General features: G+C 49.3%; 9 protein-coding genes across 9 annotated transcripts, besides 1 other annotated feature; all 9 read left to right on the top strand.

Annotated features, from left to right (window-relative positions):
* Positions 1-900: 900 nt before the first annotated feature.
* Positions 901-2,868, top strand: Tb11.02.0620 (nucleolar GTP-binding protein 1; the record flags this gene model as incomplete). The annotated part of the gene is made up of 1 exon (XM_823301.1): positions 901-2,868. One exon carries the CDS (start codon positions 901-903, stop codon positions 2,866-2,868), a length of 1,968 nt encoding a protein of 655 aa, XP_828394.1.
* Positions 2,869-3,674: 806 nt separating this feature from the next.
* Positions 3,675-4,508, top strand: Tb11.02.0610 (hypothetical protein, conserved; the record flags this gene model as incomplete). Its single annotated transcript, XM_823300.1, has 1 exon — positions 3,675-4,508. The coding sequence occupies one exon, from the start codon at positions 3,675-3,677 to the stop codon at positions 4,506-4,508; it is 834 nt and encodes a 277-aa protein (XP_828393.1).
* A 416-nt stretch (positions 4,509-4,924) lies between these two features.
* Positions 4,925-6,013, top strand: Tb11.02.0600 (hypothetical protein, conserved; the record flags this gene model as incomplete). Its single annotated transcript, XM_823299.1, has 1 exon — positions 4,925-6,013. One exon carries the CDS (start codon positions 4,925-4,927, stop codon positions 6,011-6,013), a length of 1,089 nt encoding a protein of 362 aa, XP_828392.1.
* Positions 6,014-6,803: 790 nt separating this feature from the next.
* Tb11.02.0590 (hypothetical protein, conserved) lies at positions 6,804-7,259 on the top strand (the record flags this gene model as incomplete). Its single annotated transcript, XM_823298.1, has 1 exon — positions 6,804-7,259. The coding sequence occupies one exon, from the start codon at positions 6,804-6,806 to the stop codon at positions 7,257-7,259; it is 456 nt and encodes a 151-aa protein (XP_828391.1).
* Positions 7,260-7,560: 301 nt separating this feature from the next.
* On the top strand, positions 7,561-8,307 carry Tb11.02.0580 (vesicular protein trafficking mediator, putative; the record flags this gene model as incomplete). The annotated part of the gene is made up of 1 exon (XM_823297.1): positions 7,561-8,307. The coding sequence occupies one exon, from the start codon at positions 7,561-7,563 to the stop codon at positions 8,305-8,307; it is 747 nt and encodes a 248-aa protein (XP_828390.1).
* A 424-nt stretch (positions 8,308-8,731) lies between these two features.
* Positions 8,732-8,752: a microsatellite.
* Positions 8,753-9,251: 499 nt separating this feature from the next.
* Positions 9,252-10,982, top strand: Tb11.02.0570 (hypothetical protein, conserved; the record flags this gene model as incomplete). Its single annotated transcript, XM_823296.1, has 1 exon — positions 9,252-10,982. The coding sequence occupies one exon, from the start codon at positions 9,252-9,254 to the stop codon at positions 10,980-10,982; it is 1,731 nt and encodes a 576-aa protein (XP_828389.1).
* A 593-nt stretch (positions 10,983-11,575) lies between these two features.
* Tb11.02.0560 (hypothetical protein, conserved) lies at positions 11,576-12,118 on the top strand (the record flags this gene model as incomplete). The annotated part of the gene is made up of 1 exon (XM_823295.1): positions 11,576-12,118. The coding sequence occupies one exon, from the start codon at positions 11,576-11,578 to the stop codon at positions 12,116-12,118; it is 543 nt and encodes a 180-aa protein (XP_828388.1).
* Positions 12,119-12,707: 589 nt separating this feature from the next.
* Positions 12,708-13,778, top strand: Tb11.02.0550 (hypothetical protein; the record flags this gene model as incomplete). Its single annotated transcript, XM_823294.1, has 1 exon — positions 12,708-13,778. The coding sequence occupies one exon, from the start codon at positions 12,708-12,710 to the stop codon at positions 13,776-13,778; it is 1,071 nt and encodes a 356-aa protein (XP_828387.1).
* Positions 13,779-14,305: 527 nt separating this feature from the next.
* On the top strand, positions 14,306-14,698 carry Tb11.02.0540 (hypothetical protein; the record flags this gene model as incomplete). The annotated part of the gene is made up of 1 exon (XM_823293.1): positions 14,306-14,698. The coding sequence occupies one exon, from the start codon at positions 14,306-14,308 to the stop codon at positions 14,696-14,698; it is 393 nt and encodes a 130-aa protein (XP_828386.1).
* Between the last annotated feature and the right edge of the window lie 239 nt (positions 14,699-14,937).

Genomic DNA, 14,937 nt, shown 5'->3' with positions numbered 1-14,937 from the left:
GTGGCTGAATAAGTGCACTGTCGTAACGACGTTGATGCGGCAGGGGCCGGTAGGAACCGACATCTCCGGCAAACGCGGCGATTGATGCCCTCGGCAACAACATAAATAATGAACAAAATGCAAGATCTAGCGATAATAATTACCATAATAAAGCTGAATCGACGGCTGCCGTTAGAGACGAAGTAATGGTCTGCTGATGGCTTCCGTCTGTGGTCGTGTGTCTTTCCGATATGTACAGGGACCGCTACCGGGTCTTTGTATGCGCCTGGAATGAGGAGGAATTTGTGAGTCGGGTGAGGGTTAGTGTAGCATCCTGGGGTGGAGCGTGGTCAGGATATGGTTTCCCCTCATTATTTTCGTTGAGGTTGCATGAAAGTTGACCTTAATGAACCCTTTTCTGTTTTTTTTTCGTTACTCACATTTGCCCTCTTTGTTGATGGAAATCAGATGGTTTGCCCCAGCGCACACGTTGTATCCGTTTTGCCCCAATCCCTCCCCTCTCTTTTCCCCCTGTCCGCGATTGTTCTTTCCATGCGCAGCAAGGGGGGGGGGAAGGAAATGTGCGAGCGGAGCTGACGAAACTCTTTTGCTCTCCTGGTACAGACATACATGTTACGGCAAGTGCTTTTTATTTCAACCCTAACTTTGTTTTTTTACGTCTTAGAGGAACGCAACAGGCGGTACATCAGAAGCAGTTGGGTGCGTGAGGAGAGTAAACGCGAAGGAAAAAGAGGTAAGGAAAGGTGCGCGCGAAAAGGTGAAGCTGTGAAGTAGTGGAGTGGAAGAGGTATTCAGCAGGTGAACCAAGCAAACTGTAACCCAGCCGTTCACTGCAGAGGCATTCTGGCGAGGAAGTAAGCAAAGAAGTTTAACATCTCGTTCATATCCGTTTCTGGAAAGATGTCGACAATCTACAATTTCAAAACGGTGACTGTTGTCCCCTCATACAAGGACTTCATCGACATTGTTCTTTCCAAAACGCAGAGAAAGACACCAACCGTGGTCCACAAGGGGTATCATATTTCCCGCATTCGTCAGTTCTACATGCGGAAGGTGAAGTTCACGCAGAAAACCATCAACGAAAAGCTCACCCACATCCTAACCGAGTTTCCGCGAATGGATGACATCCACCCGTTCTACGGCGATTTGATGCATGTATTGTACGACCGCGACCACTATAAGGTGGCGCTGGGTCAGGTCGGCGCGGTGCGACACATGGTGGATAATGTGGGCCGTGATTACGTGCGGCTTTTGAAATACGGTGACTCTCTCTACCGCTGTAAGCAGTTGAAGCGCGCAGCCCTTGGCCGCATGGCAACCGCTTGCAAAAAGCTCACGAGCGCTCTGGTATACCTGGAGAAAGTGAGGCAACACATGTCTCGACTGCCCTCTATTGACCCCAACGCCCGAACACTGCTTATCACGGGGTTCCCCAACGTCGGTAAGTCAAGTTTCATGAACAAGGTCACCCGCGCGGATGTAGAAGTACAACCCTATGCCTTCACAACAAAGTCTCTCTTCGTCGGGCACACGGACTTCAAGTATGCCAGTTGGCAGGTAATTGACACTCCGGGTATTCTGGACCATTCCCTTGAGGAGCGCAACGTTATTGAGATGCAAGCGATCACCGCACTTGCCCATCTTCGTGCGTGCATTCTCTTCTTCATGGACCTTAGCACTCAATGCGGGCATTCAATAGCCCAGCAGGTTTCCCTTTTCAAGTCTATTGGCCCCCTCTTCACTGGCAAACCGGTGATTGTCGTATTCAACAAGAGTGATCTGTGTACTTTCGACGACATTACGGCAGAAGAGCAATCTCTCGTTATGACAGCCATTGAAGAGTGTGGCGCCAAATGGATTACGACCAGCACGCTCACTGACGCCGGCGTAGGCGGCCTCAAGACTTTGGCGTGTGAAACGCTGCTTGCACATCGTTCGGAACAAAAGGAAGGGAGCGGTCGGTTTCAGGCTATACAAAATCGTCTCTACTGTGCGGTGCCGCAGAAACGCGATAACGTGGAAAGACCTGCGTATGTTCCCCCTTCAGTGGAAGAGATTCGCCAGCGACTTGCATCCGGTGAGCCAGTGCGCGAGCGCCGCAAAACGGAACGGGATTATGAGTGGGAAAATGGGGGACCTGGACAGTACCAACCAAATGAGCGGAAGACATGGGATCTAGAGAACCCCGAATGGGTGGATGATATCATCCCTGATATCATGGACGGGCACAACATCTACGATAACGTAGACCCTGACATCCATGAGCGGTTGATGGAATTGGAAGCAGAGGAGGACGCACGTCTGCAGGAATTGGAGTTGGAGGCATCTAAGAAACGTCCACAATATGAGTTACACGAGTCTACTGTCGAGGCTGTTCGTTTTATCAGGGACAAAATCAAGGTGATTAAGATGGAGAGGGCTATGAAGAACCCTTCACTACGTCGCACTAGGCGGCAATCAGTTGCAATTGAGAAGTTTAACAAGCGAACGGGAAGCCAGGTCGATCGCTCAGCAACCCCTGGTTGTTCATCTGAAACCACGAATTCGTCCGCGAAGAGAGGTCGGTCCTTGTCCGCTGCACAGGAGGCAGTTATGCGGGACCGTTCATCTTCGCACATGTCTACCAAAACAACGCGTGGCATTAGTTCTCACTCTGCGACTCGCGATCGCTCACTTAGCGTAAACCGCGGCGAGGGGTACAGAGACGTCAATGAGAAGCTGCGTGCTGTGAAGCTGAGTAAGGTGGTCGCTCGCCCGCGCAACCTTCAAGCTAAGAAGGGAGAGGGTGATCGTGCCATACCGAACCTTCGGCCGAAGCATCTCTTCACGGGTAAGGTGAAATCTAACGGCAGACGCGACAGACGCTGATGTACTGCTTATTAAGTAGGGACCGGCACCACATTTGCGCTGTTGGGTGCTGGCTGATGTGATAGCGAGTCAGAGGAAAAGAGGAAAAGAAAGGTTTCATCGCTTAATGATTAATAACAATAGTATTAGTATATACAAATACTCCGTTCTGTCCATCCGCCCGGTCAGTTCTTGTTTCTGGTCTGTGGGAAAGCGTGCGACACCAGGAACTGTATCTCCCTTGCTTTTGGTTTTTTTCTTGTGTCGTGCTTTCTTTTCGTTTCCATTGTTTATTTTTCTACCTACGTGGAGCCCTCTCATTATAAGTACCTGCTGTGGATGAGGAGGAGTGGCGCTTTTGCAGGTGAGGCTGCCAACAGAAGTGGTGAGAAATGGAAGACGGAAAGCAGGGAAGCCGGAGAAGAATATAAGTATGAAAGGTAGGGGGCTGGGAATCCAACCTCGTGGACGCTATATGTGGTGCGTAGGACCGACGCGGCATTAACCATGCGCTAAGAAGAAGTGACCGATTTCAGAAGCATCTGCCCCCCGGGTTATCATCTGATGGTGTAAGCTACTTTTAGATACTTCTACAATATTCTTGTTCGGATGCAGTCAGAAGAGAAATGAGGCAGGAGTCGGGGACATCTGTTGCGGAAGAGCGGGTAATTCAGTTTTTTATTCATTCCCTAAGGGCTGTACTGCACTTTGAAACTTTGCCTTGCTCTGTTGCCGTAGAATACCTTCTTCCGTATTGCTTCAAGTTTTAGCTCGAGACTTAGAGCGTCATATTTGCACTTACGTGAAGGACTAGTGTCTCGGAAGCGATGTTTGTACTACCGGCTATGAAGGACCCGGACGATGACTTTTTCGAGGCCGCTAACAAGGCGAAAATGAAGAAACTTACGCGGCCCCCACCCACGTTGGCTCCTGCGCTGCTGACACTGTGGGGTATCCCTTTCGAGAGTGAGTTCCCGGAAGAGGGATCGGGGCGGACGGCGATTGTCCGGGAGTATCTTATGGGCTGCGCATTATGGATACGGGAGTTCAACGCCTCTCTTAACAAGGTATTCGACAGGGCCATCATGTACGCAATAAAAGACGAAACTATAGAGCGCGAATTCATTGAGGAGGATGCGGACCGCTTTGCATGGAAGCACTTCGCAGAGCACACACGACTGGCTGCAATTGAGCGTTTTGTACGGAGGGAGGAGGAGGGGCGACGTGTTATCGTTAGCGCTTTTCTCGTTTCATCGTTGGCGTACGTCGGCCGCCTGGAGTCAGTGCACCGTCAGTACGTGGCCCTTCAATTTTTGGAAAGTTTCTTTTTGAAACTTTGTCAGTGGAAACCTGGTTGGATGTGGCGGCGCGTGCCTGACGTTTTCGAAGATGGTGACTCAAAACCGGCGGTGGTTTTGCCATCGTGGTTGGTTAGTCTTGAGGAAGAGGAGACGATGGCGAGGAAGCACATAGAAGATAGTTTTTTCTCCAGAATCTTACTATCGGCTGATGTCTTTGCTTCCGTGGAAAAACGGCTTACGTTTGAAGGGCACAAACTCCACTTTGAGGAAACCATAGCGACAGCGTTCGATAGGAGCGCCACTATAATTCAGGCAGCATACCGCGGCTTCCGTTTGCGAAAACTTCGTTGCATTCAGTGAAGATGGGTAATGTAACATGTAAAGTTGTGTTAGAACCATATGTGTGCTCGTAAGGCGCGCCGCCCCCGGGCAGGATTTCCCTCTTCCCTATTCCTCTGCGTGTTTTCTTCACAGCACACCTACGAAATATGCGGTGCTTTGTCGAACTTTGATGTTGTTTCCCATGCCTTATTACCCTATTGCTCTCTTTTTCTTCCTTCTGCATCAGGTATTCATAGAGTCCTTTAGGGTTAAGGGAGTTGTTTCTTGGTTTTGTCTTTTTCTTACTTTATTTTGGTCTTACATCATTTTTAGTTGTTGATAGTGTTTTAGCAAAACGTGATACCGGCTTTACCTTAGCGTCCTATTCGTTGGACATCTTTTATTAACGCCCTTCCTCATTTGACCCTTCTCTCTTTCCTTATTCCTCACGTAGGATGACCGCACTGTCAAATGGGTCCTTTATATTCACAGCAGGCAGGGGGAGAGAACTACATTTACTCGAGAAGGGCTCAGATCAAAAGTCATACATTGTGTACGGTGGTGAGGTGCTTGCCTTCGCTTGTTGTGAAGAAGATCATGCCATAGCGATCGGCCTCAGGTCGCAGTCGGGTCCGGATCAATGTGTTATTCGGATATACCAGTTTAATGGGAGCGAGGTAGGGGATATGTTAGCAGAGGCATCGTGCTTGAAGGTGACACAACTCATGTGGATCGAGAGCCGGCAGCTGATGGCTTGTGGACCCGCGGGGTGCAGCTTGTTCGTGTGGAAAAAAAATCTCTCAGTGTCCTTCAAGGACAGTGCAGTGGGATGCTTTATGCAAATTGGGCGAGTGGCCTTGTTGTATTCCGAGTTTCAGACGATCAAATACTGGAGTTTCGACACTAAGAAGATGCTTGCAGCGGTTAAGCTCCCTCAAAGGGATCATCGTGTGCTTACTGTTGCGAGCGCAGGGTACTTCTGTTTTGCGCTGTATGAGGACGGGACGGTTCAAGCGTTTTACGTTACTCGAAGCACCGTAAAGAAATTAGAAGTGTTTAAGAAACTCTTTCCTATGTTATCAACAAATGGGGCGGTGGGAGGGACGTCGGCGCAGTTGTTGTTGTGTGCTTTGTCATCCCGCAAAGTGCTTGTGGGGTTGAGAGGAGGCGGTCGCGTGCACAAATTGGAGTACAAGAACGATAAAGTTCTGGTAGACAGCTTGCAGGAGGATCTTCCGACACCTTTTGCTCTGATGGGCATCTCTCTTGATGGGCGTCGCTGCCTGGTCCTCGATACAAAGGAGGGGCGGCACTGTACTCTTGTGCTTTCCTTCGGTGGAACAAAGGAACTTTCACCGGGTACGGAGGCCCGCTCCGTGCAAAAGAAGCTGCCTTCCGCAGAAAAAACGAGGCGCACGGGGGCGGATCGCGGTCCGGGTAAAGTAAAGTGGCCCGGTTCGTACCGTGTCAGTTCCGTTTTGGTGGCTACGGGTGTGGTCGTGGTTTTGTCTGCGTTGGTAATTCGGCGGTTTTCCTCCCGCTAGACTTGTGTAAGTGCTTGTTTTTCGTCTATTGTGAGGCAGGGAAAGGACCCGCGTGACCGCTCAGCGTTTTACTTATCCTTTTGCACCGCGCATTCGCAGTTTGTGTGTAGATGCGTACGTGCGTCTCTGGTGATGGTACGAGGGTGACAAGGTGACGTTAGTGGAAGTTAGGTACGGTTATACACCACTATTTTCCATTGGCGTTTTGCTTTTCCCCTCTTTCAGTTTTCTTTTTGTTTCGAACCCCCTTTTGGGGCGCCGCGCGGGAGTGGGGCATGATTTGTATGGGTGTGCTTTTGAAAGAGAGAGCTGACAAGTGTTAAGGCGAGTATCTAGTCCCCCTCCCCCCTTTATCATTCTTCGTGTATTTAATCCGCTCTCACCTGACTTCGAGTTCACAAGCGTGGAGTAGGTGCAAATGGGAAGAGGGGTGCGCAGTTTGAAAAGGAGATATTGAGAGGTAACGAACCCCAATTGCCTGTCATCCGTTAAGGAATGGTTAAAAGTAAGGTTTCACTTTTTCTCTCCGGAGTATTCACCTGCTTGGTCCTTGCGTGGGAAGACACAATTTATTTTCGCACGAATTCGGGCGGGGAACTGAGAAGGACGTAAAGGAAACGAGAGGCGGGACAGGACTCCGGCGTGCCATGATTACTAACGCAAGAGAAGGTGGACGCTCGCACATTTACGTTTCTTCCCCGCCCTTGCCTCAGTTACAATATCTTCTTTCCACTTTTTTGATCGCTTTTCTTTTTTTTTTTTTGGTAAAGTAGATCTGCAGGATTTTAGCATGGAGGAAAGGGAGGAGGGAGAGGTGCGGCGAGAAAGCTTTAACGCACCCGAGGCGACTACAATGTCGAAACACGGATCGTTGAAGGATGCAATGAGGCAAGTACTGGAGACGAAAGGCGTCATTGACCACGTAAAGGCCGAGTTACGTGCAGCCATTTTCCATTCACTGCAGGAGTCTAATTCACAGGGGGACGACATCGAGTCCGCGCGGCCACCTATACCACCGGAGAACTTGCTTCTGAATGAACTAATTAAGGATTACATGGCTTTTAACGGGATGGAGCACTCGCTGTCGGTTTTCAAGGCCGAGTCGGGTGCAGGAAAGGAGGCGACCTCTGCAATCATGCCGCGCGCAATATTGGCTTCGCAGTTGGGACTGACAGGGGCACCCGCGTCTGTGCCTTTGCTCTACGCGATGTTGCATGAGCTTCGTATCTGCAGCGAAAATTCGTAAATCATGCCTTTGCTGGGGGCTGTGTGGCATGTCGGAAGGGGGACGCTGTTTAGTGACGTGATTTCTTTCCGACAAAAAAGTTTAAATTTGCGCAGCAAGTGTTGGAGCCAGTAATAGAAGTTTTGGGGGGCTTCATTGCACACCGCTTCCTTCCCTACTCTCGGTGTAGCTCCCACCATCGTTTGTTCCCTACTTCTTTTTCCTCCTATCGAGTTGATTGTTAGATGTCTAAATTAGGGCCCAGTTTACCCGCTATTCGACGTGGATTGTTCTATGCCCTCTTCAAACTGCCTCTTTTCCCATGAAGTTATTTTGTGTAGGCCATAGAAAAGTTCCTATTCGTGTGTCGCCATTCGACCATCCCATTTGTGTTGGCTGCAGTTCTACACTTTCTTTTTCTTCTGTACTCAGAAAGCGGGAGTATTGGAACGACATGAGCACTACGAACCCACTCGATGTCGTGTTAAACATGAGGCTTGCAGTGAAGGAGTTGACTAACTCTGCCGCCGCCTCAGACAAAGCGAGCGAGAGGGAGAAGATAAAGGCTAAAAAAGCCCTTAACAAGGACAATATTGAAGCCGCCCGCGTCTACGCCGAGAACGCCATACGGAAGAAGGATGAAGGAACAAGTTATCTTCGTCTTGCCTCTCGTGTTGATGCCGCCGCCGAACGCATTCAATCTGCCATGCAGATGCACGCGATGACGCGGTCGCTTGAAAAGGCGATTTGTGGAATAAGTAAGGTTCTTCATTCACTGGATCCTGTGCAGATCACGACGGCAATGGATGCGTTCGAACGGCATGTTGACACTGTTGCAGTTAATGCGAACGCGATGGACGGCACCTTCGAGAGGTCACGTGCCTCGGCAGTGCCAGCGGCAGAGGTGGAGTCCTTTCTCGAGCAGATTACGCCAGACAATGAAATAGATATAAGCGAGCAAATAGCCGTCGCCACCAACTACCTGAAGAAGCGGCCGGCTGCCACGGAGGTGGGGGATGATGTGGGAATAACGGAGAGGATGCAACGTATTAGCATCGGTGCACGGTAACAACAGTCCAAGCAAGACCGTGTTTCGTGCACTTACGTACGCTTTAAGTAATGATGTACTCATTTTTGTTCATCGGGGATGTGTGCGGGGAGGGGGAAATAGGGCGATACAAAGGGCATTAAGGGGTGTGATAAATAGAAGGTTGATGATGTTCCTTTGTATGAGTCTTGTGGGGAAAAGAAGTTCTTTTCCCTTTTTTAAAATTTAAATGTTTGTATTCCTTTACTCACCGAAACCTCGTTCCCCCACCGATGTGCTACATTTTCTCCCCCTTTATGCCCTTATTTTCTCTCCTGGGCTTTTGTTGTTTGTTTGTTTATTTATTTTATTTTTCACGTGTTTGTGTACCCTTTATGTGTTTTGACCGTTGTACATTCGGTGTAAAGATTCGTCCCTTACCTTCCGTCTACATCTATACCTAAACATATATATATATATATATATAATCGTGTGTAACTTAATTTCTGCTTTTTTACTCCGGCCTGTGTGGTAAGGTCCTTCAGAGCCGTGGATCGTAGGAGAGCAGGTGGTCGTAACGTAAGTCGCCGAACAAACATAAGATAACCGAATAGAGAGTGTGGGGAAAGCACTCAGAGGTAATGAATGTGACGTGTTTTCGCGTTCTGCAGCCTTTCTATCTATCTTTCTTTCTTCATTTTTACATGTTTTTTTTTACTTTAAATAACATCACATGCGTTTTTTTACGCATAGATTTTTTTTTATTCCATTCTTTCTTTGTTCTCTTCGTTCTTCCCTTTGTTGTGATTACTTTCGTGCGTATTTCCTTTGCTGCTGCTGTGTCCACCCACCTGATAGATGGGAAATGTGCTCCCCAGTCTTAATCACCTTAATTCTTTTTTTTTTAAATGCTTTTTTCTTTTCTTCTTCCCTCTTACGTCCCCAACTGTCGTTTGTCAAGTTCCTCTTCGCTGTAAGTCTTAGCGATGCGGAAAGCCGCTAAACGTGTGGAGCGGACGGAGGACACCACCTCCTCTGAACGCAAACATCGGCGTTGTGTTGAGGAGGACGAGGAGGGAGGGCAGCGACTGCGAGCCGCCGGAACCCGTAAAGAGGGACCCACGGAAGACGAGGACTGGGAAGATGTGTCAGAAGATGAAGAGTCTGATGGGAGTAATAGCAGCGGCGTGGATGAGCCTTTTAATGATGGAGTGGAGGAGGAGATTGTTGACAGTTATGACGAAGACGACGAAGATTATGCCGAGTTTCAACGCGAGGCAGAAGCCATGGTAAAGGGGTTGCGGAAGGTAACATTTGATGACGATTCGACCAAGCAGGAAAATGATGAAGACGATACGGTCCCCACGGTCTGGCGCAGTGACTGCGTTGACGACCCGGAGGGACAATGTCAGAAGTTGGATTACTCTAACAAAGCGTATGACTCATTTTTTCAGTTGCGGACGGAATATCCTTCCCTCTCGTTTCATGTGGTTCGGGAGCAAGAGTCCTCTACAGGTGGCGGCTGCACCACAAAGTACCCACTCTCACTGACCCTGGTGTGTGGTTCGCAAGCAGAGGAGTCATCTAAAAATCAGTTGTACATCTTGCGTGTTACTAACATTTGTCGCACGAAGCATGATGCTGGCAGCGATAGCGACAGTGATGACAGCTACATAGGTGACGAGGGTGAAAGCGAAGACAGCAATGAGGATGAGGCACCTGAGGTGAATAACGGAGAGCCCATTGTACACCATCGGACGATTTCCCACCACGGCACTGCCAACCGTATACGATGCGCACACCGCAACCAAAATTTGGTGGCGGTGTGGTCTGACGCGGGGAATGTGCAGGTGTTCGATATTGCAAAGGAAATAGGGATGCTTTGCGACTACCCGAATTGGATAAAAGAGCAGGTGCGTTCGGGGGCACAGAGGAAACAAGCATCACTACTGTTTTGCACTCCGTCAACATCCCATAAAACGGAGGGTTATGGGCTTGACTGGAGCAGCGTTTCGGAGGGTGTCTTCGCCTCTGGTGATTGCAATGGTGATCTATTTGTGTGGAAACCAACCGAGGACGGTCGCTGGACTGCCGTCGCTAGTAATACCGTGGGTAGCGAGAAAGGGGCACCATCTGTTGAGGAAGTTCAGTGGAGCCCTACCCAGACGGATGTTCTCATCGCAACCCGCGTTGGCGGCACGGTTGAGGTGTGGGATACGCGTGATATGCGCGGTTCGAAGATACATTGGCAAGCCGATCCCACTGACATCAACGTTGCTAATTGGAACAAGGCGCTGCAGGCTTCTCACCTTCTTGTGACGGGTGCTGACAGCGGTGCTGTGGCTGTGTGGGATCTCCGCCATGTGAGCAGCGGGGTCCCGATCCAGCAGCTCCCCTGGCATCGTGGAAGCATCACGTCCGTTGAGTTCTCACTACATAATGAGAGCGTCCTTGCCGTCGCGGGTGACGATGGACAGTGTACACTCTGGGACCTGAGTCTTGAGCGTGACCCCAGTGAGGAGCAGGAGGTTGTTGGGGAACTTTTTGGGCGTCCCGATCTCAGTGGGATCCCGGATCAGCTGATGTTCCAACACCAAGGTCTTGAGCACCCGAAGGAGGCCCATTGGCATCCGCAGATACCGGGCATGATGATAACAACAGACTACGCTGGGCTGCATCTTTTTAGGCCGATGAATTGGCGGTCACTGATGAAGTGATGGTGACGAGAGTGAATAAGGAGTAGGAAGGGGGGAGGAAAAATGAATCGAGTAAAAACAAAAAGGTAAATGAATGTGGGAAATAAAGAAATGCTGGTGACGAGAAGGGAAACACTGCTAAGGATAAATGAAAATGCCTGCTGCAGCACAGACCACCACACAAATGTGTGTTTTCCTTAAGGGGGTTGAGGAGGACAGGAATGCATCCTGCAGTGAAACTTCCGGGGTGCTTATGTTGTAGTCACCTCTGGTTTCCCCCGTTGAACAGCCATTTTACAACGATATTCCCTCAAACACACGGGGCTAAATTCCTCACTCATTGTCTCTTACCGTTACTATGTTGTCTGCGCGTTGTGGTACCATAACCCCTTCTTTTCGCCTTCTTTCTTTGTGGATTGTGTTTATCGGCTGCGCACTGCGGTTTATTTCACCAGTAGAGATTCATAACCCACCGAAGAGGGAACTACAAGTGTCGCAGCGTAACTGAGAAGATTTGAGCAACACAGCAAGAGTGAAGAACTTTGAGGGAGCTTAAAGCTCGCAAAGTTGTCTGTGTCAGCGTATCTATTGGGTGTTGAGTTTTGCGTCAAATCATGAACATTATACTAATAGGACTCGTTATGGTAACGGGCTGGAGTATTGACAAAACAGATCCAGAAGTGCAGTCGGTTGTTCAATACATGTTTTACTCAGTGCACGCAGTGCTCGCTGCGGTAATGATCTACATGTTTTCTCGTATTTGGGATACCAAGGACACACGAATTCTGCAGGTGAAGGATACGTACACTGGTGAGTGGGAACGCATGACGGTATCAGACTACGACTTTGGAAAGTGGCGCGAGATGTTTTTTCTGAAAATGATGCTTCCCGTTTGTATTGGACTCTTTGTTGCTTTGCGGTGGGAGATGCCTCTTGTGCTTCTAGTCCAGTGCGTTACAAACCCTATCGTGGCTTGGAATGCCCCCGTTACGCAGCTGTACCTGCGAGGATTCAAGGAAGAAGGGCCGCTCGTAAGGCCATGGAAGGATGAGGTGGCGACGGTGGAGTGGATGAGAGAGATGTTTGGCCTGGCGCGGGAAGAACAGGACAAGTTCCTCTCGGGGCAGAATGGCACCAAGGGCAGGAAAGGCCAGTAGCATCATCGTGAGTTAAATGAACGTGGGCCGTGTGACGATTTGTCGAATGGGAAATGTCATTGGTTTAATAACCCTTTCAGCACCGCCTGTGGAGCGATAAGCACGGAACCATACCTTTTTTAGGGGATTTACTCGTGTGCAAATTCATCTGGCTGTTTTTGGATAATCTAAATAATGAAATGGGGGACCAAAATTGCGCGGCGCACACTTTGCAGCGTGCGCGTTGACCTCGCTGTCACACTTCAAAGACTCTTAAGTGATGGCGGGAAGTGTGCTTGCCTTTTCGATCCCTCCTTCTACACGCGTTTGCCTCCCACCCCATGGTAATTCTGCGTCGCACCACTCTTTTTGGACCACCGTTCAGTCAAAGGGCGATGCACGTCGACACCCTTTCGAATCCTCGGCGCCTGTTTTCTCGACCGACAACATTTTTACTATTTTAAACGATCGTTTGCTCTTTGTTCACGGTGGAGCAGGCTTATCATTTCGTCAAAAGGTTATTTTTAAGTTTACTTAACCTCCGTTGTTTCTTTTCCATCAATTTCCCCCCTAGGAAACCCGCTGAGTTTTGTCACTGGTTCAACAGCCGATGGAGTGCAAGACTAACTTGGCAGGAGGGTTGCGAAACGACGAACGTAGCAACGGCAGCAAAGATGCATTATTTTCGCCGTTGAACGCTATGAGGAAGCTACAGGAGGCATTGAGGTCAGCCGACGTATTTGAGCTTGAGGAAGCCATACTCGTTGCAGAGAGAAGCGTCAACACCGTCTCCGTTCCACGCCAAATGGCTGTGTCTCTTCGTACGCTTCTGGAGCACAGCCGAGACACCCTCAATAATCACCTCCAGGCACGTGAGCCGCATCTAAAGCCTCGTCAGCAAGTACATCGAGATGGGAGCAGTAAGAAAGCTTTAGTGGTGCTTGAGCAAACTGCAGCCGGATTCCCAGAGCAGCCTTGTCGTATGGAAACTGATGTGGGGCTCAGCGAGGTGTTGCATAGTGATGTTATGAGGGACATGAAGAATGATGTTGCCCCTTTAGAAACTGACCACTGGGAGGAATCTGGGTCGTCATTGGCAAGTCGTAGCAGCGCTGAAGCGGGTGCTTACGACTCGCTCTCGGTGTCCATGTGGTCTAAGAAAGGTGTTCGCACCCAGCCTCGTATTTGCACAACAGTGGTTGGTTCCGCTACAGTGGAACGTGCGGGGGCGGCGTGCAGGAGCCACGGAAAGATTGTCGACCTAAATAGTCCGTTCAATGACTTAGCAGAAGGGGAAGATGTTATGCGGAGCGCGGTGGAGCAAGAGGAATACACTAACCGTGTGCGCTACTTCGAGTATGCCTTGGCTGAACAGGCCAAACTCCTCGCACGGGCGGAGGAGTTCGCATGGTCTTCTGAGCAAGGGGACGAGGGAAACACTGTTGACGCGCATTTGAGCCACTGCTCGTCCTTTACTTCCCTTTACTTCAGTTCTGATAGCGGCGAATGGGATGTGGTTGCAGCGAGCGGTGTGGCGTCACCAGAGATTATTCCTTTGAGCACAAACGTACTTCGGGGGTTGCGCTCCGATGGGGTGGGGCCCTCACGTCTCAGGGCTTCTTCAACCCCTTCCTCTCCCTTTTCCTCCGAATCGTCCGATATTGGTATGGTATTTAGATGAACCCTTTAGTGACGACATCATTCTAATGTGTCGTAATCTGACCTCATTGCCATTAGTGTTGGTGCGCATCCACGAGATTGGGAATGCGAAGGGAACTGTCACCTTCCAGCAAAATGTGATGGTGGTTGGTAACTGTCGTGCAAGCGGGCAACTTACCCGCCGTCTTTTCGTCAAGACGTTCAAAATCTTTTTTATCTCTCGGTTTCATTGTGTGTATGCATTGATCGTATATTTTTTCAGTTAGTTTACCTTGTTTTGCCCTAGGAGGGTAACTCAGGAGGGAAACGAAATTCTCTCTCTTCATTCAGTCATTTATTCATTCTTTTAGTTGTCCGCATGCTTAGCGAAATAAGTAAGCATCCCCTTACACATTGTTTTTTTGTTTTGTTTTGTTTATCGAGAGGGTGCCGCCATACGGTCTTTACTCTTTCTGTTATTGTGTGAGCTGGAGGCGAATTCATCTTTGGAGTTCACATCCTTTAAGTACCCCGTCTACATTCCCTTCTACAGTTGTCGCTGCTGAAGCGATGTTTGTGTCTGTTTCCGCGACTACCAGGTTTCCATCTTCACTTCCCACATTTCGATATTTTTATCCTTTCCCCCTTTCGGCTTATGTGTTGGTTATTCTTTGTATCCGAACGGCATCATTACTATTTTTAGCGTCACATCGACTAGGTGAAAGTAAGAGGATGGGACGTAGGCTGCGGCAGTGTGGACCGCAGTGCGTGAGTGGATGTGGCTGTTGCAGACTTTTACGTGAGGCCCATGAGGCCCAACTGGAGGCGCAGCGGGTGGTGTTGGAAAAGCGGCACCCGTTGGATGTACCGAAAATGGGTGAAGGGGCCCGACAACTTATGACAGACGAGCAATTCAATGTATCGAATCCAGCTGTGAGGCTTCGCATGCGGTTTCTGCATTAACAGTCTCACTAACTCCATTATAGCAGACGCTTTGGCGCTGTAGTGGGAGGCGTTTCGATGAACTGAAGAAACGTTTGCTGGGCACCCACTCACTCACCCAATACTGTTGTTGCCACTATTATTATTATTGTTTTTATTTTCACCCGTGATAACTGCTTTCTCTTTAATTCCATTTCTGTTTATTCCATTGTCTTCTGTTCCTTACTTCTCTCCTACTACTTCATAACCCGGAATTTTTG

Source organism: Trypanosoma brucei, assembly GCF_000002445.2.
Source record: "Trypanosoma brucei brucei TREU927 chromosome 11 chr11_scaffold01 genomic scaffold, whole genome shotgun sequence".
Classification (NCBI taxonomy): Eukaryota; Euglenozoa; class Kinetoplastea; order Trypanosomatida; family Trypanosomatidae; genus Trypanosoma; species Trypanosoma brucei.
The sequence above is the reverse complement of the archived record's forward strand: the minus strand, read 5'-3'. Positions and strand labels throughout refer to the sequence as shown.